This window comes from Microcaecilia unicolor, chromosome 4 (assembly GCF_901765095.1).
Source record: "Microcaecilia unicolor chromosome 4, aMicUni1.1, whole genome shotgun sequence".
NCBI lineage: Eukaryota > Metazoa > Chordata > Amphibia > Gymnophiona > Siphonopidae > Microcaecilia > Microcaecilia unicolor.
This window is the reverse complement of record NC_044034.1, coordinates 224,241,470-224,261,066: the sequence shown is the minus strand read 5'-3', so window position 1 is coordinate 224,261,066 and position 19,597 is coordinate 224,241,470. Positions and strand designations below refer to the sequence as shown.

The 19,597-nt window shown below is 46.1% G+C and overlaps 1 protein-coding gene across 1 annotated transcript in view; it reads right to left on the bottom strand.

The window, feature by feature from the left end:
* The window catches only part of LRRC56 (leucine rich repeat containing 56), a 407,692-nt gene that overhangs the window by 88,084 nt on the left and 300,011 nt on the right, over positions 1-19,597 (bottom strand). Inside the window, exon 13 of the mRNA XM_030201285.1 lies at positions 15,463-15,647. Coding sequence (XP_030057145.1) covers positions 15,463-15,647 — 185 coding nt within the window. The remainder of the gene's footprint in view (positions 1-15,462; positions 15,648-19,597) is intronic.

Sequence of the window (19,597 nt, the reverse complement as noted above, 5' to 3'; positions counted from 1 at the left end):
TCGCCCGGCTCGACTCCGTGGAGCCACGTCCACGATGGGGGCGTCGAGAGGTAGACTCCCTCGCCCGCATCGGCGAAGCTCCCTCCGCCGACGTAGTCGGGGAGCCTTCCTGGGAGGTGGCCGCGGTCGGCACCGCACGCGGTACCGTCGGAGACCTCAACCTGGGCGATGGACCAGCCGGCGCCACGCTCGACGGTACCGGAGGCGCAAGCACCGCCGGTACCGGAGGGGTAGGGCGCAACAGCTCTCCCAGAATCTCTGGGAGAACGGCCCGGAGGCTCTCGTTCAGAGTGGCTGCAGAAAAAGGCTGAGAGGTCGATGCAGGCGTCGACGTCAGAACCTGTTCCGGGCGAGGAGGCTGTTCCGGGCTGTCCAGAGTGGAGCGCATCGACACCTCCTGAACAGAGGGTGAGCGGTCCTCTCGGTGCCGATGCCTGCTGGGTGCCGAATCCCTCGGCGACCCAGAGCTCTCGGTGCCGACATGGGGAGGAGACCGGTGTCGATGCTTCTTCGACTTCTTCCGAAGCATGTCACCGGAGCTCCCCGGCACCGACGAGGAGGACGTAGAATCCATCCGTCGCTTCCTCGGGGCCGAGACCGAAGAGGGTCGATCCCGGGGGGGCTGTACCGCAGGAGCCCTCAGGGTAGGAGGAGACCCACCCGAAGGCTCACCGCCACCAGCAGGGGAATGGACAGCCCTCACCTGCACTCCTGACGATGCACCTCCGTCCGACGACATCAGCAGACGAAGTCTCGGTACCACCGACGTCGATGCAGTCGCCCGATGCCTCAGCGCCGATGCAGAGGTCCGATGCCTCGATGCAGTCGATGGAGCGGCAGCCAAGGAAGATGGTCCGGACGCTGACGACGTCGATGCACTCGATGCCTCCGGTGCCGATGTCGACGAAGAGCCCGAGAACAAAACGTTCCACTGGGCTAATCTCGCTACCTGAGTCCGCCTTTGTAACAGGGAACACAGACTGCAGTTCTGAGGGCGGTGCTGGGCCCCTAGACACTGAAGACACGCAGAGTGCCTATCAGTGAGCGAGATTACCCGGGCGCACTGGGTGCACTTCTTGAAGCCGCTGGAAGGCTTCGATGTCATGGGCGGAAAAATCACGCCGGCGAAATCAAAGGCCGAAATGGCGAAAATTGAAGCACCAAAATTTAAAGGGAGAAAAATCTCGACCGAGGCCAAACTAGGCCTACCCCGACAACGAAAGAAAACTTACGGGGCAAAAGTTGAGAAAATTACGGGAAGGGCAGAAAACCCGAAAGGGTCTTCCGGAACACTTCCGAAGCGCTTCCCGAACTTTTTTTTAAAGAAAAACAAGGAAAAAACACGTCGAAAAGGACGCGCGAGGTCGACTCTCTGGGGCACGAACGGCGTAACACGACCGTACCGAGCGCGGACGAAAGAAGACTGGCCGGCTCGAGCCGGTTTCGGGCGGGAAGACGGCCGCGCATGCGCGGTGCGCATGGGCGCGCGAGGACTAGCAAAGGCCTTTGCTAGTAAACTTTCCGATGGAGGGGGCTGCCGAGGACGTCAACCCATCAGTGAGAACAAGCAGCCTGCTTGTCCTCGGAGAACTTATGCTATGTGGGTGAGTGAGGCTTGGACTGAATATACACTTGTGAAGTTTTCCCTCTAACTACTGGAAGGGACCAAGGGAAGTGTTTTTTTTCCTCTGGGGGGGGGGCTACAAGGGGGGAAAACTTTACAAAATGGAGGTACTATGTATAATGCATATGTAGACTCTTATGTGTATATGAAAGTTATACTTCTCTGGTTGTATTTGTGTAATGTTTCAATAAAGACCTCGTTGAAATAAAAAAAAAACAAAAAAACAAAAGTGAGATCCTCTCCCTATGAAATTTTCTCAATAGCAACCTAGCAGCTGCCTAGCAGCTGAACCTGTCTGATTAAGGCCTTATGAAGCCCCAACAGCAGCATGTTATGATAATCTAGGTTTACAAAACAACAGAAATTACAATTGTCATCAAAGCTTGTGAGGTTAAATAAGGTTTGAGACCTCTAGACCAACAAAGCTTTCCATGGGCAGTTATCATGGGGTTTTATTTTTGTTACATTTGTACCCTGCGCTTTTCCCCACTCATGGCAGGCTCAATGTGGCAGGCAATGGAGGGTTAAGTGACTTGCCCAGAGTCACAAGGAGCTGCCTGTGCTGGGAATTGAACTCAGTTCCTCAGGACCAAAGTCCACCACCCTAACCACAAGGCCACTCCTCCACTCCAATGTTTTTTGCATACTGTTCTGTATTTGAGAACTTAATCCCCTCTAGTTACACCTCCAGGATCTGTTGCATCTTAGTCCCCTTCTCAATCAGTAAAATCTCCAACTGTTGCTCTTGACATTTAGAGGAAGCCTGATGGTTAGGGCAGTGTGCTGAGAACCTGGGGAACTAGTCTTGACTCCCACTGTGCCTCCTTGTGATCCTGGGCAAGTCACTTAAACCTTCCACTGCCTCAGGTACAAAAACTTAGATTGTGAGCCCACGAGGGACAGAGAAAGTACCTGCATATAATAAATTTAAGCTGCTTTGGATGTAACACACAAAAGCAGTATATCAAATCCATGACCCCTAAAGGGCGCCCTAAGTTAGGTGCCAATTAGGTGCCCAACTGTAGGCACGTAAACAGGAAATAACAGTAGTTGAGTGCCAAAAACAGGAGAAAAGTAGCAGGTACACACATTCTTGCACGTAGGCACTATTCTATAATTGGGAACCTAAGTGTTCTCATATGCAGCTGCAAAGAGGGTGTTCCCATGGGTGGGGAATGGGCATTCTCACTATTTTAAGCACATGCATGCAACTGCAGCATTTAAGAATGCCCATTTATAATAGCCATAGACATGGCATAACTGATTGTGTCTAAAGATGGGCGCCTAAAGGTCAACTTACGTTAGTATCTTGTTGGGCGTACTGGATGGACCATACAGGTCTTTATCTGTTTATCTACTATGATACTGTAACAGATTAGGTGTACTAATGTGCCATTATAGAATACCAGTTGAGAACCTTATTTTAGGTACCAAAATTTGAGTGCCCTTTATTGACGTGGGCCCTACAGGAGAACTGCCCTAAGAACTAGAAAGATAGACTATGTGCCAGGACAATGTTTAAGATCTAGCTAGGACATTCAGCAGCAAATCACATTGTTGCAGGAGTTGAAGAGGGAAAGATGGGGGCAAACTGTCTTCTATAATTGCATCAACTTGGTGAAATAGTTCACCAAGGGAGAACTAAATGGAGGAGGATATTTAGCATTTTAAAAAGCTGTTAAGAATCTGACCTTTTCCAGGTTAGAAAGGTGTTGAGACTCGGAAGAGAGACCAGGTGATGAACAGTACATTTTGGGTTTGGTTAGGGTGCGGGGAGCAGACAATTTGGAATTTTTATACCTGTAATGAAATACTTGTTTTATGTTTGTATGTGTTTATTTTTATGATTGTGTATATGTAAAACCTCAGTGCACAATATAAAGATTTGGCAGCTAAAAATGTTAAAAAGAACATAATAGTCATACTGGGTCAGACCAATGGTCCACCAGTATTCTTCTTCCAAGAGTGGCCAATCCATGTCACAAGTACCTGGCAGAAACCCAATTAGTGTTATCAAAAAATAAAGAGGTACAAAAATTAAAAGTTGAAAAACTCCATATGAGGAAATTGGAAAACATAACTATAAAAATTGAACTTCAATTGAACTTTAGGAAGAAGTCTTGAAAAACACTCAGATCTTCAATATTAAACACTACGTATGGTGTAAGCTCACATGTCTCTTGGAAAAAAGTCTCACTCGTTCCAAAACAACAAAATAGTAATGTACAGGAGCGGACTGAGAGTGGTCTGGGCCCCCTGCCCAGCTGCTGCCCATCACCCCCGCTACCACCGCGTCCCCCTACCGCTGCAGCTAATGCTCCCGCCATCCCAGTCCTACCTGAAGGGCCCTGGTGGTCTAGTGGCCTCTGCGGGGGTGAGCATGTTCTTTCCTGCCCGCAGCGCTGCTGTTATTCCCCCGCCCGCTGGCGCTGCCGTGTTTTCAAAATTGCGGCGGAGACTTTCTGTGGTAGTTTTGTGGGTCTCAACAGCAGATGTAAATTTCAAAAACTGACATATTTCAATCATTGTACTATAGGTTAACAAATACAAATAAAACAAAAAATGGAAAATATAATGATACCATTTTATTGAACTAAATAAATTTTTCCATTAGCTTTCATAGGCCAAAACCTTAGGTCAGGACAGTATACTGCTGTTAAGGTATTCTGTTCTGACATGAGAAAGGAGGGTTGGGTCTCCAAACATTAGTCAAAAATGTATTAAAATTAGTCCAATAAAGATATCACCTTATTTCCATTTTCTCTATTTATTAACACAGCTACCACACTTCATCCTAACTAAAAATAAAATTCATTTTTTCCTACCTTTGTTGTCTGGCCGTTTACTTTTTCTAATTGTGTTGGTCTCAGTCTCTTGTTTCTTCTTTCTTCATCTCTTCTTAACTCTCGCCAGCGTCTGCCCCTCTCTCTCTCCCCCCACTTTCCATCCAGCATCTGCTCCCTCTCTCTCTTTCCCCTTTTCCATCCAGCATCTGCCCCCTCTCTCCCCCTTTCCATCCAGCATCTGCTCCCTCTCTCTCTCCCCCTTTTCATCCAGCATCTGCCCCCTCTCTCTCTCCCTTTCCATCCAGCGTCTGCCCCTCTCTCTCTCACTTTCCATCCAGCGTCGGACCCTCTCCTCACTTTGTCTCTCTTCTTTTTCTCCCTCCTCCATCCAGCATCTGGCCCCTCTCTCTCCTCACTTCCATCCACTCAGGCCCCTCTCTCCCCTGTTCCACCCAACATCTGCATCCTCTCTCCCCTTCCATCTGGCATCTATCCCCTCTCTCCCCCTCATCCAATGTCCCTCCTCTCCCCCATTTCCAGCTGGCATATGTCTCTTCTCCTCCTCATCCAGTGTCTGTCTCTCCTCTCCTTCTTTCCTTCCGACATCTGTCCGTTCTCTCCCTCTCATCCGGTCCTCCTCTTCTCCCTACATCCAGTGTCTGGCCTTCCTCTTCTCCCTACATCCATGGTCTGCCACCTCTCTCTCCCCTTCCATCCAATATCTGACTCCCTACATCTAGCATCTGCCACTTCTCTCCTCATTTCCATCTGATGTCTATCCCCCACCCTTCATCCAGCATCTGTTCCCCCTTCCTCCCTCCATCCAGCATCTGTCCCATCTCCCTTCCATCCGGCATCTGTTCCCCCTTCCCCTCCATTCTCCATCCAGCGTCTGTCCCCCTTCCCCCTCCATCCAGTGTCTGTCCTTTTTTTTCAGCCCCAACCCCTCCCCCCCCCCACTGGACACCACCACTGCCACTGGCGCACCAGGCTGTCCCCACTTCCACCTAATAACCCCCTGCTGTGGCCACCACTGCTGCTGCTGCTGTTTCAGCAGTGTCAGCAAAAGCAGTGAAAAAGATCATGGGGCTGAACTGTTCCTATTTGTGGATGACCAGTTCTGCCCTGGAACAGGAAATTATGTCAGAGGAAGGTGGGACCGGTAGCCTTGAGCAGGAACAGTGCGGCCCTGCGATTTCTTTCTCTTTTTTTGCTGCCTCTGCTGAAACAGCAGCAGCAGCAGTGGTGGCCGCGGCAGGGTGGTATTGGGTGGGAGTGGGGAGAGCGGCAGCAATCCGGGCAGAGCCTCTGGGCCCCCTAGAGCCTCTGGGCCCTCGGGCACTACCCAGTTGCCCGAATGGTCAGTCCGCCCCTGTTAATGTAGGAAAACTCTTTAATATACAAATCTTCAATGACTATGCAAGTTTTCAATGAACAAACACTGATTAAACACTAATAGGGTCCCATCTCTAGATTACTTATAAATATATTAAAAAGTAGTAGTCCCAGCACAGACTCCTGGGGAACCACACTATCTACCTTTCTCCATTGAGAATAGTGACCATTTAACCCTAATCTTTGTTTTCTATCTTTTAACCAGTTTTTAATCCATAATAGGACATTACCTCCTATTACATTTTGTGGTAATCTGCCATTTTGAGCATGTTAATTGCGTGTTATATGTTTTAAAATATATATTTTTGGGAGGGAGTGGGGAATTGGGAGTGAAAGGGAAAGGGAAGAGAAATAGGACTTGATATACTGCCTTTCCAAGGTTTTTGCATATATTCAGGTACTTATTTTGTACCAGGAACAAAGGAGGGTTAAGTGACTTGCCCAGAGTCACAAGGAGCTGCAGTGGGAATTGAACTCAGTTCCCCAGGATGAAAATTGACTGCCCTAACCACTAGGCTACTCCTCTAACTAGCATTAGCCAACTAGCATATTCGCACTAGCGTGCACTAACTGGATAACGTAGACTTAAAACGGAGTATTTAGCATTTGAAATACGAGGCAGTAAGTGCTCCCACGTTGGAAAAATTAGCATGGGACCTACAAAGAAAATTTTAAAATTGGGTCATTCCATGCCAAGTGGTCTAAACCTTCCCACCATCATGTCTCCAATTTTGTTCAAATTTTACCTGTTGCGCGAGTCAGGTGTTAAACGAAGTTTCCCAACATTTGAGGTCTCTAACTGCAATAGTTGCAGATCTAGACCCCCTTTTCTGAAAGGTTGTCAGTCCATGAAAGCGCGCGACATTTACCAAAATGCCATTTTTGGGGTCTAATAAAATCCAAACACATTTATAAGAATGGCTAAAAAAATTCAAATCCTGTACAATTTTTGATGCTAATTCCGATGAAATACATTTTAACATTATGGATGCAAAATCCAGTCAAACAAGTTGACTCAAAGTGTGCATCAAAATTGGTCACGACTCATCGGAACATATTTGGACCAATATTCAGACCGCAACAACGTCCAAGCAAACAAAGATACGGAATTGAAATTTTGAACAAGCATTATGCTTGTGCTGGACATAATACTGCCAGATTTGCAACTAACCAGCATCTATAACCGCCCTGCAGGATCTCTTCAAAGTTGGCACTGTCAGCGCAAATGGTAAAATGTACCAAAGTTTAAAGCCAATTATTAAAAAAGAGTCTGCCTGAATCAGCTTGTGAACAGTATCATCTGAAAGAGAAAATTGTGCTCTACAACACTGATATGTTTTTGTTTTGTATGTGTCAGCGGAGGCATAACGAAGCTGTGGACGTCCTTCTTTCAAACATTTTGGACGTCCTCAACTGCCCCCCCCCCCCCCCCGCCACAGGGATGGCCAAATTTCAAGGGAGTGGATTAGCGTGGAGAAATGGCAGAGTGGTCTAGTGGTTAGAGCACTAGTCTTGCAATCTAGAGATGGCTGGTTCAAAGCACACTGCTGCTACTTGTGATCCAAAATCCAAATAAATAAATAAATAAAAAGGGTGTCAGAGGCATAGCAAAGGCATGGCTGTCCTCACAGAAATATTTTGGACGTCCTCAACTGCTGTCGCTTCCCCTGCTTAGGAAGGAAATCGTGTGCAAATGAGCTAATAGCAATCAGCTCTTTTGCATGCAATTTCCTTCATGCATGCCCATTCCTTTCCAGATCGGTAAGTAGAGAGGTGTGGTAGCCGTGTTAGTTCACTCTTAAAGGTTATCAATAGAAATCAAACAAAATAAAACATGGAAAAGAAAATAAGATGATACCTTTTTTATTGGACATAACTTAATACATTTCTTGATTAGCTTTCGAAGGTTGCCCTTCTTTGTCAGATCGGAAATAAGCAAATGTGGTAGCAGATAGTATATATAAGAGAAACATCAAAGCATTACTTTGGCAGTCTGACAGAGTGGGAGGGTGGGGGTATGCATGGGGACATCAAAGCATTTCATTGATATTCTAACAGGATGGGTGTTGGTAGGTGAGAGGTGGGTGATAAACAGAGAAATACAACTTTATGGTTTATAATGGGCTAGAAAACCCAGATCCTTATTAAGTCCTGTCTGTTGGATGTCAAAATATTCACTCATTCTTACTTCAACGACCTTTTCTTCCAGATAAATGAAAACACTCTGCCCTGCAGGCCCCGGAAGAAAGCATCTGGTATTTCAATAGGTAGAGCCATGAATAGATATAGCAGCCTCGGGAGTACTATCATCTTAATGGCATTAATTCTGCCCATCCAAGACAATGTCAGGCCTTCCCATCGCTCTAATTCCCTGAAAAGATCTCGTGATTTATTAGGGAAATTATGCTCAAATAAATCTGCCACCTGGCGCGTGATATTAACCCCCAGATATCGGATATACTTGTTAGCCCACCTATAGGGAAATTGTTTTTTCAGAGTTTCTAAAGTTGTCTTAGGTAAATTTATGTCAAGTGCTTCAGACTTGTCGAAATTGATTTTAAAGCCCGACAATACTCCATACAATTGTATTTCATCTCCCAGAGCCGGGAAGGCCGACAAGGGATCCTTCAAAGTGAGCAAGATATCATCTGCAAAAAGAAGTATCTTAGTCTCAAATGCATCCCCCTCTTAGGCCCCTGATTTGTGAATTTGCTCTGATCCTGGCTGCCAATGGCTCCATCACCAGAGCAAACAGTAGAGGTGATAATGCACAGCCTTGTCGGGTTCCCCTGTGTAGAGAGAAAGGGCGAGTCAATGTTCTGTTAACTCGTACCACTGCTGTTGGGGTCTTATATATGAGATGTAGCCATTCCGCATATCGCCCTCCTATATCCGCCCTCTCCAGTACCGCAAAGAGAAATGGCCAGTGGGCACGGTCAAAGGCCTTCTCTGCGTCTAATGACAGTATACACAAGGGAGACTGGATTACAAGAGCCCCCTGAATTACTTATAGTGTTCTGCGTATATTGTCAAACGTCTGGCGATTGTGGACAAAGCCTGCCTGGTCTTTGTGTATAAGTTGTGGGAGGTGCTTCTGCAATCTGGTGACCATAATCTTCGAAAATATCTTATAATCTACCCCTGGCAAGGATATAGGTCTGTATGAGCTGCATAGTTGAGGGTCTCTACCCGGCTTACACAAGACCGTAATCGTGGCCAAGTTCCAAGTGGGTGGCAAACCAGTGGTTTTATCCAATGAGTTAAAACCCCTCAGTAACAAAGGGGCCAACAGCTGTCCAAAAAGTTTATAGAATTTATTTGTATATCCGTCTGGCCCTGGAGCCTTATTCAGCACTAGGCTCTTTAACGTCTGCGCTACTTCTTCTAGTGTGATGGGTTCCCCTAGTGATTGAGCTGCCGTATCGGAAAGTCTCGGGAGATCTATGCCTGCTAAAAAAGTTGTTATTTCTTCATCACTACAGCTCTCCTCGGCCTCATAGAGGTGTTTATAATAGCTTCTGAAAGCTGATTCGAGGAAGTTAGAGTCAGAGTGCACTACGCCCCCTTCGTCCCTTAGTCCACCTATCATGTTTCTACTAGTCTGTTGCGCTAACTTATGGGCCAGAAGCCTGCTAGGTTTATTGCCAAATTCAAAATGCAATTGGCGAGCCTTCTGTAGTTTTTCAGCTAAATCTGCCAGCTCAAGGTCATGCAGTTGAATATGAAGCGCATGAGCTTGTCCCCTAAGTGTTAACAGATTCTGATCTTTCCTCTCCTGTAATACCTTTTCCGTTTGTGTTAATTTTTGGCGTAGGGTAGTTTCTTTGGTGTTTCTATCCTTCCATCTCCTTGATTGTAAAGCTATTAGTTGACCGCGTATTACTGCTTTGAGACCCTCCCACAACCCTACTGAGGAAACCTCTCCATTGTCATTAAATTGGATATATTCCTTAATATACTGTTCTATTTGGGCTGTATTAGCAGGGTCTGTTAACAGGGCGTCGTCTAACCGCCACTGTCGCCACCCTTTGATGGGGTTAAGTCCTCTGAGTTGAACCAGCACCGGGGAGTGGTCTGACCACGTGCGGGGGAGAATAGAATGTTCTCCCATTGCCCCCAGTAAAGAGGTATCCCCTAGCCACATATCTATTCGGGAGGATGACTGATGTACTGTGGAAAAATATGTGTAGGCCCGCTGGGTGGGGTTATCCCTGCGCCAATAATCTATAAGTTGCCAGCGTGTTACAAACTCATGGAATTGTTTCCTATCTTGCGTAGCATATTTTGTATTGCGGATTGTGTTATCCAGTTGTGGATTTAACGTAAGGTTAAAGTCCCCTCCCATTATCAATGATCCCTCAATGTGTCTGGTGAGCAACTGGTCTAATTCCTTGAAGAACTCTCCCTGTCCTGAGTTCAGGCCATATACATTTACCATTGTGTATGTCCGCCCAGCTAGTGCAAACACTATTAGCAAGTATCTGCCACCTTTGTCTTTTATTATTTGCTTTACCTCCCAGGGCTTATCGCCTCTAAACGCCATCAGGACACCTTTACTTTTTGTGTTATCATTACTAAAGACAAAATGAATGATGGGGAACCTTTTATGATTACAAAGATATTCATATCTTGGTTTCAAATGAGTTTCCTGTATCAACCCAATATCCACCCCCAGCCGCTGTAACTCTCAGAATAGCAATTGCCGCTTCCTGGGTACATTTAATCCCCTAACATTCAACAATAAGCATTTAATATCTCCCATCTCTCCTCTTGGAGTGCGGGGCCGCTTGTGCCTCTCTCCTAGTATCCTGGTCATAACTCTGTTTCTCAGCCATCATTTGTATCATATAACCATCGATCTCTTTCCCCCCCCCCCCCTCCTTTCCATAAAACCCTTCCCCCCTCCCATTCCACCCCTTTATGATTTAGGCACCACTAAAGAATTCCCGTAGTTGCTTAATCAAAGAGGAAGGAGCAGAGAACCCGCTTCCGTGTGCCCCACAACAACAACATAGCTTAAACTACCTCTTATCCAAGACTGGAGAGTAACTCAACTTCTATAACTTTACAGTCAGCTGTAGCAAATAAATTGGTGACAGTTCCCCCATTTGGATCACAACTCTTCAAGTGACTCGTGAAGCAGATTGTTGCCGCTGTAGTCTCTTTGGGCCCTTTCCCACCCGCTGCCACTTTGGAGGGAGAGGCCGGGCGCTGGGCCCGTTTCCAGCACCCGTCTCAGGCCGATCCTCTGGTTCCGCTGTTTCCGGGCATATTAATCTTGCTTCTGCAATTGATTGAATTTGATGCATTTTCCCGTCTTTGTAGAACACTAAGGCAAAGGGGTGTCGCCATCTATATTGGATTTTTAATTGTCTCAGGTGCATCGTGAAGGGCTTCAGTTCTCCTCTCCTTCTTAGGGTCGCTGCCGCTAGATCCTGGTATATTTCGATAGCATATGAGTCCCATTTGAAGTCTGGGGTCTGTCGCGCCATTTTCAACACTTGCTCTTTAAGTTTATAGCTCGAAAAACACGCTATAATATCTTTTGGCTTATTGTTGCGTATTGGCCCCAGCACTCGGTGTGCTCTCTCCAGTGATATTGTCCCAGGATCTACTGTCTCACCATTCAATGCTAGGAGCTCACATACAATTTTTTGGACTGTCTGCTCACTGTCCTGGTAGGTGGGTACCTCGGGCAAACCTCTGAATCTTAGATTGCTTCGTCTGCCCCTATTCTCCAGGTCTTCTATTTTATCAAGCAGCTGTTGTTGCTCGCTTCGCAGGTCCGTGATCTGATGATCCAACGTACCCAAGCCTTCACTATGAGCTTCTATTTGTACCTCCGCGTTTTCCATGTGTGCGCCCAGCTCTCTGATTTCGCCCCGCAGTTCTGCTCCCATCGTCGCCACCTCTGCTTGCAGCGCTTTAAGATCTGCGCTTATGCCTTGGAGCCAGACCTGCAGGTTGGGCTGATCTTCCTCTACAAAGTCTGCCCCCATCCGCTGTTCCAGCGAGGTTTCATGAGGTTTAGCGTGCTCCGCAGTCGGTGACTCCTTTGTTTTTTTTTTCCGCCGCCATTTTGTTTTCCCGCGTTGTCGCAGCTCTTGCAAAAGCAAACCACGAGAGATCCGCTGCAGATCGGGGTAAGCTCATACGCTGTGGTTATGCTATTCCCCAGGTTAATGGTTATCGTAAATTTGACTCTCCAGTCAGGTTTTACACCTTTTTTAATGCCGTTTTCGTCGCGGGGCCAAAGGAGCTATCCTCTCAGGCATCCATGCCGCTCGGTGACGTCACTTCCTCCATACATAATATATTGTTTTTGATAATCACTCTTCTGTAAATTGTTCAGAGCAACTTTTATTTTATGTTATGATGGACAAAACACTCCATTACGACATTTTTAAGTATAAAAAATATCACCACTCAACACTGGGTCCAGAAAAATACAAGAATCAAAATATCAGAAAACTTAGGAGTGGAAATTGGCCCACAAAAATTAAACTCACTTGTCTGTCCTTGAAAAGGGATACTAGTGAGTCCAGCAATGTAGCTAGCTACCAGTGAAAATCTTCTTACTGCTACTACTTATCATTTCGATAGTGCTACTAGACATACCCAATGCTGTGCACAAACATGAAACATGTATGAGACAGCCCCTGCTCAACAGAGCTTACAATCTATTCAAGATAGACAAACAAGAGACTAGGGAGTTATTTATTGTGGGAGTTATTAAAACTGATGTGGATACTGAACTGTGTGAACAGGGGTTAGGAGTTAAAAGCAGCCTCAACAGGGTGGGCTTTTAGCCTAGATCTGAATACTGCTAGAGATGCAACTTGACGCACTGACTCAGGAAATCTATTCCAGGCATATGGTGCAGCAAGATAAAAGGAATGGAGTCTGGAGTTAGCATTGGAGAAGAAGGGTACAGATGAGAGACATACCTGACAAACCAGAGTTCCCGAAGAGGGGTGTAGGGAGAGATGAGAGATACTGAGGAGCAGCAGAATGAATGCACTTGCAAATCAATAAGAGGAGTTTGAACTGTATATGGAAATGGATAGGGAGCCAATGAAGTGACATGAAGAGAGGGGTCATGTATGTGTAGTGACACTGGCAGATAAGTTGTGCAGAAGAATTTTGAACCGATTGAAGGGGATAGAGATGGTTTAGTGGGAGACCTGTGAGAAGAAACTTGAAGTAGTATAAATGTGAAGTGGTGAGAGTGTGGGTAAGGATTTTGATTTTATGTTCAGAAAGGAAGGGTCAAATTTTGGTGATATTACTGAGAAAAACGACAGGTTTTAGCAATTTGTTGGCTATGCACAGAGAGAGGGGAATCAAAGATGATCCCAAGGTTATGAGCTGACGAGACCGGGAGAATGAGAGTGTTATCCACAGAAACAGAGAATGGGGGAAGAGAAGAGTTGGGCTTAACCCTTTAGTGTCCAATGTTCCCATAATAAGCCATATGGGAACAGATTGATGAGAACATTGGACACTAAAGGGTAAGGGGAAATATAAGAAGTTTAGCCTAGGCCAAGACTAGTTTCAGATGGCAGTGAGGCATCCAGGTAGCAATGTCAGGCTGAGAGTTGGGCCTCGATTCCTGCTGAAATTTCAGGTGCAGACAAGTATATCTGGAAGTCATCAGCATAAAGATGATACTGAAAACCATGGGAGAAGATCAAAGCACCAAGGGAATAAGTATAGAGAGAGAAAAGAAGAGGTCCCAGTACAGAGCCCTGAAGTATACCAACTGATAGTGGACTGTAGTGGTGGAACAAACACTAAAAGTTTGATGGAAGAGGTAAGAAGAAAATCAAAAGAGAACAGAGCCCTGAAATCCAAGTGAGGACAGTGTATCAAGGAGCAAGTGGTGATCAACAGTGTCAATAGCAGCAGATAGATCAAGGAAGATAAGGATTGTATAGAGGCTCTTCCACCTGCTGCTGTCGCTGCCACTACTGTCTTCTCCCTTCCAGAGACCAAAGGAAAAGTGGATTCAGGGCTGGTATGGGGCCTTGAAGCACAGGTCTATGCTTAAGCACTGTTATGACTGGCCCTGACGTACCTCCTCCGAGAGGAAGTTCTATGTCAGAGGGGATGGGATGCACCAGTGCTTGAGCACAGGCATGTGCTGCAAGGCTCCGAGCCAGCACTGAATCTATTTTCTTTTTCACCTCTGGAAGTGGGAGGGCAGTGGCAGGTCTGGTTAAGAAGAAGAGAAAAAGGAGAGATGCTGGACTGTAGAGGGGAGGGAGGGAAGGGGGTATATTGGACTGTTGTGGGGAAGGAGAAGGGGAGATATTGGACAGTTGGAGGGTTAGGAGGGGAAAAGGGAGATACTGGACTGTTTAATTTAATTTGGAATTTATAATCTGCTTTACCGACAAGTTCTAAGCGGTGTACATTTAACAGTATGTTATCAAAAGATTAGCTATGAGGGAAAATTGATGCCGGATTGTTTGAGGGGGTAGAGAGGGAAAAGGGAGATGCTGGACTATTGGGGGGAAATACTGGATTATGAGGGAGGGGAGTATAAGGCTTTAAGCTGCCCTGGCATGGGAGTGGAGGTGCAAATGGCTAGAGGTTTGCCTAGGGCATTGGATAGACTTAGGCTGATCCTGCACCCTCAGCTGCATTAGGGGAAACGTTCAGTGTGACTCTTCCCCTGATGCAGCCAAGGGCAAAACAAGGGACCCTTGATAGGTTTTAATTTAAGGACTGTAAGCACTGAAGAACTGAAGACTGAGTGCATTAGAAGACTGGATGTACTGGATGTACTGAGGAACCTGGGATAATATTTACCCTGGAATCCTGAAAGGGCTCAGACATGAATGATATTGAGCTGCCTCCGTCAATGATATTTTTAAACATCAACCACAGCAGTTTAAAAAAATCCAGCCATTCAGCACTAATATCCTGATAGTAACTGAGGCTGAAGATCTGGATAGAGTACTGACTTGCACATTACCCAGATAACTTAGCGCATCTTTTGTGCTGTTCTAAGTCATGTAAATAATTCATTGCTCTACCCTCAATCTGCCCACAGACTTCCCTGGCACTATCTGGATAGTGCTGGGACAGTCTATAAGTTTTTCAACATCATGTATCCAGATAGGAGCCCCTGCTGTCCATATATGTAGATTTGAAAAGTGGGGCTGAAATTGCTAACTAGTAATCTGTATCCTATCAGTTAAAAAGGCCACAAAAACTTGCATACTACTGCCTGACAGAGACTGGAATTATTAAATACTGAGTGGTTGTTTAATCTTTCAAACACTAAAACAAGAAGACATGCCATAAAACTAACGACTAGAAACTGAAAACAAATTGTAGAAAGTGTTTTTTTCAAGCAGTGCATAATTAAGCTGTGGAATCTGTTGCTAAAGAAGGTGGTCAAGACAACAGTGGGAGTCAAAAGAAGCTTGGGGAAGTCCTTGGATGAAAAGTTCATGAAAATTATGTGCCAGATACCACTGGGAAAGTTATTGCTCATCCTGACCACTGTTGGAGACCGGATGCTGGGCTTGCTGGACTTTGGTGTGAGTCAACTTAGGTGTTCTTATGTTCTTAACTGGCACTATAGTGTGGGTATTTATCCAATATCTGACAGTGATTATTAATGATGAAGAGACACTGTTCTCTCACCTGGAGACAGTAAAAGGGAAGAGGAATGTGGAGATATTTCATTAAGGAAACCATCAGATGTCCTTCCTTTGTCTTCCTTATTGCTGCTCTCACTGCAGCTCGATTCTGCCTCCTCATCTTCTTCATCACTGTGAATAATCTTCATCACCTGTGGGGCCCTGTCCTGCTGAATTGCTTCCAAGCGCCTGTCAGTGACAAAAGAAACATTTTTTTAAAATTTAGTTTCATACATTCCACCACTAGACACTAATCCTTTCTGTATTCTACCCTCCCTTCAACCATTTTTTTGTATATACACTCCTCACCTAGGCTTTATATTGTCTTCTATCCCATCTCCCTACTCTAGACCCTTATGCTTTTGCCATTCTGTTCTTGAGACTTTATGAGTATTGAATAGTATCCATACCATCATAGGAACCAGCTCAATGTGTGCCAGTGGATGCTAAGCAAACCCAATATTAAGTAAGCTCCTTCACTATGTCCAGGGAGGGGTAATTTTTACGGCATTTGGCACCCCCAATCATCATGAAATGTTGATGCTTAAGCATACCACTACCATAGGTACTACTTCAAATTATATGTGATATTTTCCCAAACTCTCCTTTGGTGAACACTGAATAAAAAGTATTTGTCTTTTACATATATTGCTAAGCCATCCTGCCTCTCCCCACACACATATCTAACAGCTGCAAATTGACAGCCTTAAGTTTTAACGGGAATAGAAGACATAAAAGGAAGTAGGAAGGAGAAATGAGGCCTTAACTGCTAATTTGCTTTCCTTAGTCATCCCAGAAAAGATTAATGGGCTGTCCATGTCTACCAGCAGGTGGAGACTGAGAACGCCCGATTCTTGAGTGAGCCAATAAATACCCTGTACAGACCATCTCGAATCAGCATAATCTTTCCAATGCAAGACAAGTAAAAAAGAAAATTTGAATCTGTGTTCTCTTCCTTACCCATGATAGCCAGTCACACCAGCTAAACTATAGATACATAACAAAACTTGTATTCATTTATTTTTTAAACAACAAGACCAAACAACGTCTTGCAGAGCCATCTGAGTCAAAAAGGCCCGCTCATGCGTACACCTACACATTCCGGAAAAGCCAATGCATATGGGGCGGGATCTGAGACAGTCTGGAGGGACTAAAGGAAAGCAAATTATTTTTTTTTTTGGTTACATTTGTATCCTGTGCTTTCCTACTCATAGCAGGTTCAATGTGGCTTACATATTATATACAGGTACTTATTTGTACCTGGGGCAGTGGAGGGTAAAGTGACTTGCCCAGAGTCACAAGGAGCTGCCTGTGCCTGCAGTGGGAATTGAACCCAGTTCCCCAGGACCAAAGTCCACCACGCTAACCACTAGGCCACTCCTCCACTCCATTTAGTTGGTTTTTGCTCACACTTTTTCAGTAGTAGCTCAAGGTGAGTTACATTCAGGTATACTGGGTATTTCCCTGTCCCTGGAAGGCTCTCACAATCTAAGTTTATACCTGAAGCAATGGAGTGTTAAGTGACTTGCCCAAGGTTACAAGAAGCAGCAGTGGGATTTAAACCGGCCACCTCTGGGTGTCAAAACCAGTGCTCTAATCACTACGCTACTCCTCCAGGTAAAGCCTAATTAGGTAAAACCGAATTTTCCTTCCTTAGCGTCCCTTCACACCATTCCAAAGAAGATTGATGGGAAGTAACAAAGCAGTAAACTTAAGGGAGGGACCCACACTGCCCACAGACAGCACCCGTGCTCCAAAGGCCACATCTGACAAACTTGGACATCAACTCTATAGTGTCAAACAAAAGAAATGCAAGGAAGACCAAACCCCCACTCTACAAATATCCATAGTCGAACTAGGGAACATTCTGCCCAAGAGGCCCTTTAACCACTCACAGAATGAGCTTTAAGAACCTTCGGAACCAGCTTGCTGCCCTGAAGGAACACAGACGCAATCGCTTCCTTGGAATGGACAAAGGACCCAAATGAAGAAGCAACATAAACACTGGCAAGCTAGATGCAAAGCACTGATAAAGAAGGCTAAAAGAAAATATGAAGAGAAACTTGCAGCAGAGGCAAAAACTCACAATAACAACTTTTCCAGGTACCTCAGAAGCAGAAAGAATCCATGGGACCATTTGATCATGAAAGAGGAGCAAGACGGCCACTCAGGGAGGTCAAGGCCACAGTGGAGAGACTGAATGAATTTTTTGCTTCAGTCTTTACTGAAGAAGATGTAAGAGATCTACCTGTACCAGAAATGGTTTTCAAGGGTGATGATGCAGAGGAACTGAAAGAAGTCTCAGTGACCCTGGAAGATGTATTGAGTTAAATTGACAAATTAAAGAGTAGTAAATCACCTTGACCGCATGGCATGCCTCCAAGGCCTCTCAAAGAACTCAAACATGAAATTACAGATCTGTTGTTAGTAATCTGTAACTTGTTGTTAAGATCATCTGTAGTACCTGAAGATTGGAGGGTGGACAGTGTAATGCCGATTCGGTCGGGTTCAGAGGAGCGGGTGAGCGATTCTGTTGCTGCGCATGGCGGTAATTTTTCAGCCGGGCAGTCTGGAGATGCGGTGCCGCCAAAGTGGCTGAGCAGTGAAGCGTCCCTCGCGAGGCTGGAGCGGAGGTCTGGCTTGCAGAGAGGACAAGGTCTGCGGAGACAACTGGACCCGGGCACGATCGTGGGGAGTGGCAGGCGGAAAGGGCAGCAGTGGTGCGGTGAGACACCCGGAGACGAGTGAGCCTGGTGGGGCTGACGATTCTAGGCAAGGCTGAGGAGGTGGCCTGATCGGAACAGCAGGGCAGAGGGAAGAGGAGCAGCATAGTCCCGGTGGGGAGATCTGTTGATGATACTGCTGGGAGCAGAGTAGTAATTCTGAGGAGCTGTGGCCCTGAAGTACCGCAGTATTATATGTGGTAAATGCATGAGAGTGGCTTGCTACAGGGAACAGGGTCACACTCATAACAGAAGAGCGCAGAAAAGGCTGGACCATTGCAGTGGGCTGGGGAATGCCGCTGAAAAAGGGTTTGGATCAGTTCCGGTTCTCGTCGGAACAAGGCAAAAAAACCCTGGTGGAATCAGCAAGGACAGAGCATGGTGGAGTAAAGATGGCGGTGAGCCCAGCGGTGGCTGGAGAGGAGCATGTTGCAGATGGCTCGGAGCCGGGTGAAAGAATGAAAATGGAGATGGTGGCTTGGTTTAAAGAACTGAAGGCCGATTTGACAGGGGTCCTGCAGGATATACAATCTACCCTCAGAGAAATTAGGGCTGACATTTGTGACTTGGGAACGCGGGTCGGGGAGATGGAAGAAGATATGGAGACGTAGAAGCAAGACTCGGGGAAACTGCAAAAAGAGGTGAAAGTCGACACGCAGGAGCTGCAGCAACTCAGGGAGCAGGTGGAGGACTTGGAGAATAGATCGTGCCGGAATAACCTGCGATTCAAGGGAGTTCCCGAAGTAAGCAGTTTTACCAATTGTGAAGAAGTGATCCGAGATCTGTGTGGGTTCATTCTGAAGTCTGAGGAGTGAGGCCCATTGCTGGATTTTGGTATTCAGAGAGCACACAGAGTGGCTGGTCCGCAGCGGGGAAACCGCCAGAGAGACATTGTTGTATGTTTTGCTGACTTCCCCATGAAGGAGAAGAAGAAGAAGAAGATTTTGTCCAAAGCAAGGCAGCAAAAAGAGATTATCTGGAACAATTATAAGATTGAAGTGTTTCAGGACTTGGCTTGGACTACATTGCAAAAGAGATTATCCTTCCGAGAAGTCACGAAATGTATGAGGTCAAAGGGGATCCGGTACAGGTGGCTTTTTCCATTTGGCACGTGGTTAACAGTGGATGGTACATCGCGTAAAGTTAAAACCCCGGATGAGGCGTGGTCATCACTGCGCTCTTTGGGGTGTCAAGATGTTCCTGTTCACAGGGAGCTACGGGAGGCTGCCAAGGAGCCCAGAGTGGATTCAGCAGGGCAGAGGGTGGTGGATCATGGGAAGGTTTCTGACAAGCAAGCTCCATGAAGAAATGTAGATCTATGTGAACTTGTGGTGAACTGTTTGAATCAGGGGGGAGGTTGGGAGGAGGAGTGTGGGATGACTGGAGGGTCAGGGCTATGGGAGTGGGTGGGGTGCC